Source organism: Rhagoletis zephyria, unplaced genomic scaffold (genome assembly GCF_001687245.7).
Source record: "Rhagoletis zephyria isolate East Lansing unplaced genomic scaffold, Rhagoletis_zephyria_1.1 Rzeph_scaffold_00389, whole genome shotgun sequence".
Classification (NCBI taxonomy): domain Eukaryota; kingdom Metazoa; phylum Arthropoda; class Insecta; order Diptera; family Tephritidae; genus Rhagoletis; species Rhagoletis zephyria.
The window spans coordinates 246,294-256,175 of NW_016157473.1; the positions used below are offsets into that span (position 1 = coordinate 246,294).

General features: G+C 39.3%; 1 protein-coding gene across 3 annotated transcripts in view; it reads left to right on the forward strand.

Moving 5' to 3' along the window:
• Positions 1 to 9,882, forward strand: part of Hs6st (heparan sulfate 6-O-sulfotransferase) — a 173,180-nt gene that overhangs the window by 149,894 nt on the left and 13,404 nt on the right. Inside the window, exons 1-2 of one of the 3 annotated variants that reach the window (XM_017611283.1) lie at positions 7,510 to 7,578; positions 8,160 to 8,540. In XM_017611283.1, the coding sequence (XP_017466772.1) occupies positions 7,537 to 7,578; positions 8,160 to 8,540 (423 nt within the window). In that variant the 5' untranslated portion in view covers positions 7,510 to 7,536. Of the gene's footprint in view, positions 1 to 7,509; positions 7,579 to 8,159; positions 8,541 to 9,882 lie in introns of those variants that run through there. The other 2 variants (XM_017611282.1, XM_017611284.1) reach the window with 2 other exon arrangements.

The following is a 9,882-nucleotide window of genomic DNA, read 5'->3' on the forward strand; positions in this document are numbered from 1 at the left end:
ATACACCAGCACAGGCATGATGAGTGACTTATAGAGTGTGATCTCTGTACGACGAGAGAGAACTTTACTTCTCCATTGCCTACTCAGCCCATAGTAGCACTTGTTGGCAAGAGTGATTCTCCGTTGGATTTCAAGGCTGACATTATTATTGGTGTTAATGCTGGTTCCCAAATAAACGAAGTCGTCTACTTTTTCAAACTTGTAACTGTCAACAGTGACGTGGGTGCCAAGACGCGTATGCTCTGACTGTTTGTGTGATGACAGGAGATACTTCGTTTTGTCCTCGTTCACCACCAGACCAATTCGCTTTGCTTCTGTATCGAATCCCGAGAAGGCAGAACAGACGTAGCCCTTGTATTTACCGATAATATCGTCGTCGGCATACGCCAGAAGTGGTACGCTCTTGTAAATTATTGTGTCTGAGCGGTTCAGTTCTGCGGCTCTTTTTGTCTTCTCCAACATCAGGTTAAAGAAATCACATGAAAGTCTGAAACCTCGTTTGGTATCAAACGACTCGGAGAGGTCCTTCTCTATTCTGACGGAGTTGGTGGTATTGCTCAAAGTCATTTTACACAGCCGTATTATTTTCGCGGGGATACCAAATTCAGACATCCCGGCATAAAGGCAACTTCTTTTCGTGCTGTCGAAAGCGGCTTTGAAATCGACAAATAGATGGTGTGTGTCGATCCTATTCTCGCGGGTCTTTTCCAAGATTTGGCGTATTGTGAATACCTGATCTATGGTGGATTTTCCAGGCCTAAAGCCACACTGATAAGGTCCAATCAGCTCGTTGACGGTGGGCTTCAGTCTTTCGCACAATACGCTCGATAAGACCTTGTAACCTATGCTTAGAAGGCTAATTCCGCGGTAGTTGGCGCGTATGGCGGGGTCGCCTTTCTTGTGGATTGGGCAGANGCCTCTCTCTTCTTAACGTATTTCGGCCTCTCTTTTCTTATTGCGGCAAATACGTCTCGCTTCCACATGGCTCGCGTTGCGCCCGATCGCAGCGTGGCCCTATAGGCGGTGTCCTTTGTCTCTGCGGCTTCTTGACATTCCTCATCGTACCAGTTGTTCTTTCGGGCTCGCTGAAATCCAACTACTTCTTCGGCGGCGGTACTTAATGATCGGGAAATGTGGTTCCACTGCTCGCGTATGTCGGATTGTTGAAGAGTGCTCTCAGAGAGCAGGTGTGTGAGTCGAGTGGCGAATAAATTGGCCGTCTGTTGTNAAAACGCTTGAAGTATGCCTTCCGTCTATCACAACATGATCGATTTGGTTTCTCGTTTTTCGATCTGGAGACAGCCATGTAGCTTGGTGGATGTTCTTATGCTGGAACCTAGTACTACATATTACCATATTTCGGGCTCCGGCGAAGTCGATCAGCCTCAGTCCGTTATCGGACGTTTCGTCGTGGAGGCTGAATTTTCCGACGGTGGTTTCAAAGATCCCTTCCTTGCCCACCTTGGCATTAAAATCGCCAAGCACGATTTTGATTTCGTGTCGGGGGCAGCGCTCATATGTACGTTTCAAGCGCTCATAGAAGAGATCCTTGGACGCCTCATCCTTCTCTTCCATCGGATCATGGTCGCAGATGAGAGTGATGTTGAAGAATCTAGCTTTGATTCGGATTGTGGCTAGACGTTGGTCCATCGGGGTGAACGCCAGTACTCGGCGACGGAGTCTCTCTCCTACCACGAATCCAACACCGGATTTGCGCTCCTTTACGTGGCAACTGTAGTAGACGTCGTAAGGCTTCACGCTTACTTTTCTTGCCTCGTCCATCGCATTTCTTGGATGGCGGTGATGTCAGCCTTCGTCTTCCCGAGGACATCAACCAGCCGGGCAGAGGCACCTTCCCTATTAAGGGTCCGGATATTCCAGGTGCATACCCTTAAATTATAGTCCTACATCCGAGGCTGTTTTTTCTTTTCGTAAAAATTTCGAGTTTTTTAATTAGGTTATGAGAATGCAGTTTTGTAGCCCATTGAATTCTAGTAGAATAAAGTACAAGTTTCAAATGGCTGAAAATTACGGTTTATTTTTTAGAATTTTTTAAAAAATGTCGAAATTTGTACAACAGTTTGTTGAATTCTTTCTTTTTACTATTTCACAAATTTGAAAACTGGGATTTACACGGGTTTTGCTAAGGAATGAGCAATATTTTTATAAAAAAAAAACAAAAATTAAATAAAAACGAAACACCTACAACCCATATTGTAAAAACACACCCGAATTTCAGTCGGATGTCTCAAAAACGGAGGGACTAGACTGCTTCCAAACAGACAGACAGACAGGGCTAAATCGACTCAGTTCGTCATTCTGATAATTTGTATATTCTTTTTTATTCATCTATCTCATATTGTTCTGGCGCTTACAAACACCGCATCCAAGTTATAATAACATTTTATGGTCATGAAGTGTATAAAAAATTTTAATATAAATGCATACATATATATTTTGAATAAAAGGAGCTAGATGTTTCGGACCGCCCTGTTGTGCTTACCAACATAAGTATGTATGTATCAGAGTTGTTGCGAATTTTCGCATTCGCAACCGCGGAGCTTCCACATCAATTTTAACATTCGCATTCGCTTTCGCATTCGTAAAAATCAATGCCGATCTTTTGCTAATGCGAATATTGAAAGGTCCGAAAATTACATTTATTTTTTTGACGAGTTAAACTTGGACAAATATTATTTATTCCGAAATAAAAGTACTTTCCGGATAATAAACAAACCGCTTATCCAAATTAAACAAGTTTGGTATCCAATGAAAGAGGGCGTAAATAGCATTTAAACTGAAATGTCTAACGAGAAAAGCCACACATCGAAAAATATTTCAATGAAAAATGTTAATTAATTACCATAGAACAAACATTTAGTCAGGTATGTATTTATATGAATTTCTTTAGTATTAAGTTATAAAAAAATATAAATAGAGGTGGTAACCTTCATTCGTTATTTCTGTTTAAAAGCTATATCAGTCCCCTTTCATATGATTTCAAACTTGTTTAATTTGGATAAGCGGTTTGTTTATTATCCGAATAGGACGTTTATTTCGGAATAAAAAATATTAGGCCAAATTCAACTCGGAAAAAAATAACTGTTATTTTCGGTCCCTGGAATACTGTGCAAGTGCCCAGACGTGTATCTAACCAGTCACAGAAGAAAGCATTAAAAATGAATTACAAAAACTAAAATCAAAAAACGCTGATGACGTGACTGGTTTTCCAAATTCCGAAAGAACCAAAAGAATGAGAATGAAGAATTCTTTGGTAAAAAACGGCGTTTAAATAACGGTTGTGCCATGATGCTAGATTGTGAAGATGAATGACAGGAGGATACATCCGACATTTGCAGNCAAAAGAATGAGAATGAAGAATTCTTTGGTAAAAAACGGCGTTTAAATAATGGTTGTGCCATGATGCTAGATTGTGAAGATGAATGACAGGAGGATACATCCGACATTTGCAGAACCGATGAAATTCTCAAAAAGTAATTATTGCACCGCAATAAAAATAAACAAATATAACTGAAAGTCCTCTAAACTGGTGCAGTGTCAATCGAAAAGAATTTACAACTTTGCCAAGTTTCAAGTTTGTCGCCTCGAGAGAGTAGTTATATAGTGGCGCTGGTTTGATTTACGACCCTTTCAAAAGTTTTTATTAAGTACATTATTCCAATTTTTAAATTCAAGTACTAAAAAAACATTTTGTCATTATGGGTTTATTTTCCCCGAACCGGTTCACTTTTCACTTTTGGTTTTCATGTATTTACTATAGGCGGAATACAAATTTTCGGGTGCATTTTTTTCGGGCAAACCTCAGGATAAGACAGATTATTACAAATTATTAACCTTTCAATTTTTTATTTACCTAAATCACATAATTTACCGACCTAAATTGTTTCTTAAAAACACATGACATCCGCATTCGCATCCGCATCCGCGAATGTTAGCTTTTAAACACCCGCATTCGCATCCGCGGATGTCTAAAATTCCACATTCGCAACATTCCTAGTATGTATGTATGTATGTGCAGCTTTCACTCCGACCAACAAACTTGCTTACCCTTATATTGGCGTACATTCCTGTGAACTCGTGCGTAGAAAAGATACAAAGAAAAGTACGAAAACAAAGAAGATGCAATCTTTCTAAATGTTGGAATTTCTTTATTTCGTATCTATGAGTATTGTGATTTACGAGCTTATTCGTCTTGTATGCCAATTGTCCCAGTTTAATACGGTAATCTGGCACTTTACATTTCAATAACCAGCCGATGGAAGGTGTGCATTCTTCCTTTGTTCTATATCAGAGGTTCCCAAACTTCTTTTCTCGTAGACCCCTTTCAAAAATTTACTGGTTTTGGTGGCCCCCAGCTGATACATTTCTTAATATTCCCAAAGCTCGTAAAAAAAATTATATCTAACAACGTGTGGGTTTTAATGCGTCGGTGGAAACAATTACAATACCCAATATTTAATACTAGCCCGATGAAAATAGGTTTTATTCAAAAGTCAAAATCCTCAGTTAGAGAAGTTAAAAATGCATAAAAGAAAATGTACCAGGAAATGTATGAAGTCGAGTTTTCGATACTTTTACCAAAGAAGATTTCGATAATCGATGGTGTTGCCAACTGGTTGTTTTGGCAGACTCGCCACAATGAAAACATACGAACAGTGTTCGATACCTCTTAGTAAAAACATTTTCTCCTTGGTATGGTGATTCTTTGGAATTGGTCGTATTTGTCGTATATGCTTTCGAAGAAAATTAAGAAATGTCGATCCCATGTCTGATTCGACGTCGCTAAAAATTCGTTAGGTACCCGAAGTTGCGCTCCATATAACATTTCTGCTGTTGACGCTCCCAAGGACTCCTTAAAACACGTACGCAACCCTAGTAATACGGTTGGTAGCAGTTCAGGCCAAGGCAACTTGTTGTTGCACATGAGTGCGGCTTTAAACGTTCTGTGTCACCGTTCGATCAACCCATTTCACTGTGGGTGATAAACAGTAGTTGAATGTGATTGCTTCCCCTCAGTTTTGCTAGTTCCTTGAAAACCGCGGACTCAAACTGTGTCCCTTGGTCCGTAGTTAAAGTTTTAGGTGTCCTAAAACGTGCTACCCAGTGTCTCCAAAACGCCATCGCAACGGTTTCCGCAGTTATGTTTGGTAATGGTATGGCTTCCGGCCAACGAGAGAACCGATCGATCATTGTACCAGAAATTGCGCTGGAAATTGGCATGATCACAATGTCCAGATGAACATAGCCGAATCTGTTATCAGGAACGATGATTTTCTCCGGCGTAAAGTGATTGTGTCTGCTGATTTTTGCACATTTAAATGGCAAACAGCTCCTACACCACTGGACTACATCCTTGTTCATTGACGTCCAGACATATGTTTGACGTATTTGATGCAACGTTGCTCTGCCGCTCGGATGAGAGAAGGCGTGGGCCGAAGAAAAAACTTGGTGTCGCAAACTTATGTGTTACTCGGTTAGTTCAGGATCAGTCACCTGAGCCTCTGCGATGTGGGCCAGACTTACTGCTGGGGGCATGTTGATAGCGTAAAGCCTCGACAGAGCATCTGCGACCACGTTTTCTTCGCCTTTGACATGGACAATGGTAGTGGAAAATTGCGAGATATACCCTAGATGCCGTTGCTGCCGAGGTGGTCCTTTTCCAATTGTTGCTTGAAAGCATACACCAAAGGCTTGTGGTCGGTTTTAATGACATAGATGCGTGCGTCAACCAAGTGCAACTCTCGGTCATACGTGCTGTACCTTTTCTTCGAGTCGCTCAACTTTTTTGAGAAAAAAACCAAGGGGTCACCACTGTGGGTTTTAATGCGTCGGATGAAACAATTACAATACCCAATATTTAATACTAGACCTATGAAAATAGGTTTTATTCAAAGTCAAAATCCTCAGTTACAGAAGTTAAAAATGCGTATAAGAAAATGTACCAGGAAATGTATGAAGTTGAGTTTTCGATACATTTACCAAAGAAGATTTCGATAATCGACGGCGTTGCCAACTGGTTGTTTTGGCAGACTCGCCACAAATGAAAATTTGCATCGCGGGTGAATTCAAAAACTAAACTCAGAGTGGCCAAAATAAAAGTAAAATATTTTCTTGTATTCCGTTTATAAAAATAATGTGATTGATTACACACTTGTAGATTTTAAAAAACAGAGCTCGTAAATACATCAAAATACTCTCTCGCTCGGAAGAGTTATATTTTTTAACAACGCGTTATTTACATAATCTTCACTACAAACTCATCAAATGTTCGGCTCACTCCTGACTTTGCACGTGGAGTATATGTAAAATAGTTTATTTGTGGTAATGGCATCATTTTTGTTTTTATCGTTCCGAGTTTTGAAGTGAGACGAAAAATATTTATCACATTTTTAAAACAAAACTTAAAACATCAAACCGCCTATGCTTTTTACGCCAAACTTTTAATTCAGAAACTGACAATAGACAAAAAAAGAACGAGTTAAAAAAAATCGATGGCAAATAACCAAGCAAGCAAGAAGCACAAAAAGTGTTCCACCGTCTCCTCTTCTTCAAGGCAAGATGGGCAAATGGACTTGTCATTTACGCCTATCACAGTCAGGTGTTTGTGCCACCTGAAGTGACCAGTCAGCAGTACAGCAAGTTGTATGCAGTGCCGTCTGCTCAGTGAGAGCTAAAAATTAGATAGACCTTGTGAGATTGAAGGCAACATGAGTTTTGCCCACCCGCATCCGCTCGATGCCTCTCAGTCATTTCTGAGCGAAGTATTCCCCCTGTTTCTGATGCTGGCTTCGATTGCCGAAGGTGGGAGTGCTAAAACAGATGTCTCACAACAGCCAGGTACACCAGAGTGACCAGCACCCAGAGTAAAACAACCTCGTTATGTTCACCATCATATTTTACTCGAGACTTGCATTGCCGAACTAATTTGGAAGTACTTAAATAGAGGGCTGGTCAATGCCTTAAGTGCAGCTTGGTTGTCACTGCAGTCACGTAACTTTCTTAGTGGTGGCGTACTATCCTGTAGCATTGAAAAGACACAAGTGCTTAAATCTCTGCCGCCAGCAATTTTCGCAGCGCCCCACTCATTGTCATAGCAGCATCCGGCTCTTTTTAGTCTGCAGGTGGCCTTTAAGGCTTCCCCACGTATGAAAACACAAAGTGACGGTAAGTGCAGCAGTACACCACTCAAAAAAATTATAGTTAAATAAAAAGGCTATCAAGTAACCATTTTGGTTCTTTACATCGAAACCAGATGCATTTTCGTGAACCCCCATTTACAACTCATGGACCCCCAAATTTTTTTCACGTAATCGTGGACCCCCATCGAGTCTTCCGTGGACCCCTGGGGGACCACTTTGGGAATCACTGTTCTATATTTCCTGAAGTGTAATCGTTGCCAAATTTTTGTTTTCGAAAATTGCAGCTTATGATGAGCATATGAGCACCAATCGCCAATTCGCGAACACACCTGAAATAGGCACATAATAAGCCTGTTAATTAAAAACGGTTGCATTTATGCATAACTGTATTGTTGCGCTCATATGCATTCGTACATATGTAAGTATGTGGTAATCCTTTTTACGATTCGTTAAGCGGAAAATAAAAGAAGTTAATTAATGCATTGGCAATTCGCTGGCTGGCATCTCTTGTTATCCGTTTGCGAATTTCAAGTGAGTGGGTGGAGGAAAACGCTTTATGATTTAATATGCGTGGATAAATTGGCAAAATCAAGCGCATGCAACAATACCCATTTTGATTAAGTATTTTAGTCCGAAAATCTGAAAATCCCATCATCCACACATACAGATACACTTATATGTATGTATGTACAAACATACATGAACGCATATATGATGGCAGGATTTTAAATGATTATGGCCCTTGGCAGGATTGGTCGAATTAATTGAATTTCAGACGGCTCATGTTCATATTTGCTTCAACGAATTTGTAATTTCGTGAATTTTTTATTACAATATTTGTCATGAATTTTAAATTCGGATTGACCAATTTGTTCTACATCCATGTATATTTATGCATTTAAATATTTACTACTTATAAATTTACATATATATGTATGAATTTATTTCGATCTCATTTATTTTGGTTTCTGAATTTTTTTCTTTACTCTCCATCCACAGGTCTGTGCGCTGTCGAAGCGCGGCATGATGTTGCAGCCGGACATACTTGCCTACAATGAGGCGATAATGCCACCGCCTGGGGCTGTAAGAGCTGCAGCAGCGGCGGGAGCGACGAACAACGCGTATGGTGTTCGCCATTACCAGCATCACACCTCAGGCAGCGGTGGGTCTGCTGTTGCGCTGGCGTCCACATCAGCGTTTAATACTAAATCAATACAACAGAATGTAATTATCGCTAACGCGGGACTCAGCTATGAGGATGTTCTCAACGATGATTTTCAGTTCGACATGGACGGACATGACGTCATGGTGTTCCTGCACATACAGAAGACCGGAGGCACATCATTTGGACGGCATTTGGTGCGTGACTTGGATTTGAAGGTAAGTTAAACGAGCAGCACACAACAGTTCTCTAACAGTTACACACATATGTATGTACATATCGTCGTCTCAGAAAACGGATGACGAATGTGCAAAATCACGATTTTGGGATTTTGATGCAGATTTACTAAGTTGGACATGCTCTTTCGATTTCTGCAATCCATTTTTTTATATCTCCATTAGTTTTTGAGATATTTCGTGCGCATTTTGTCGTATGTTACATAATATTAATGATTGGGTATGCCTTTTGTTGTATGTGCTGAAAATGCGTCACATACGACAAATTCCCATACAAACGTACCTTTTTTTTAATCATAAAACGTTTGTCGTATGTGGCACATACGACAAATTCCCATACAAATGCAATCTTTTTTTAATCATAAAACATTTGTCGTATGTATCGCAAAACTTTGAACTTACGACAATTGGATGGTCCTCTACTATAACGATACAATTAAAATTGAAAATTAAACTAAGTAACTAATTTTAAAATTTTAAATTTTTAAATTTTAGCTAGCACTGAGTCTCCAATGAAATGAAAGAGATAAAAATGTACAAAAGACTGAATTTAAGGGGTCTATGAAATAATTCCCACGAGATAAGTCCCACTTTTTAAAGCGAAATAAGTCCCACCAAAAATTGCTTAAAAAAATGAAATAACTCCCACGAAATAAGTCCCACTTTTGAAAACGAAATAAGCCCCACCAAAATGAAATGATTTAAAAATTTACTTGAAATGAAATAACTCCCACTCAAAATGAAATAAGTCCCACTTTCATAAACGAAATAAGTCCCACTTTTTCACTGTTTAATGCGATTTCAAATAAGAAGTATTTGGCTCTTCGAAAAAAAACACACGTCGAATAATATGAATAATCAAAGCAGAGAAATAATAAAGAAAAATCGTATGCAAGCTCGCAGAAGGCTTCTTAATGGACTGGATATTACGAATTTTGATAGAGTTCCAGAATTTATTATTAATTCTTTTTTCGGCCAAGGAACGTATAGAGAACGCCTACTAGTAACAACGTTTGGATTCGTAAATGGATTAAGTACAGATCAATTGTTCTTATTATTAAGATGGAAACCGTTTCGGAAGGACCATCAGATTAAAATTATCGACCTTTATAAATGGCTTGAAGATCCAGTGCATGGTAGACGGTATTATAGTTTTAACGTGGTATTGGGATTAGTTGTATTTTGTAATGGTGATATTAGAAAACATGGAACACGAATTCCAAATTCCTACTAAAAATATAATAAAACACATACATACGTAATTCATCAACAATATTTTTTTAATATTGTTTTTCCAGTAGTTAAGTTCGGTACCTATTTGTAC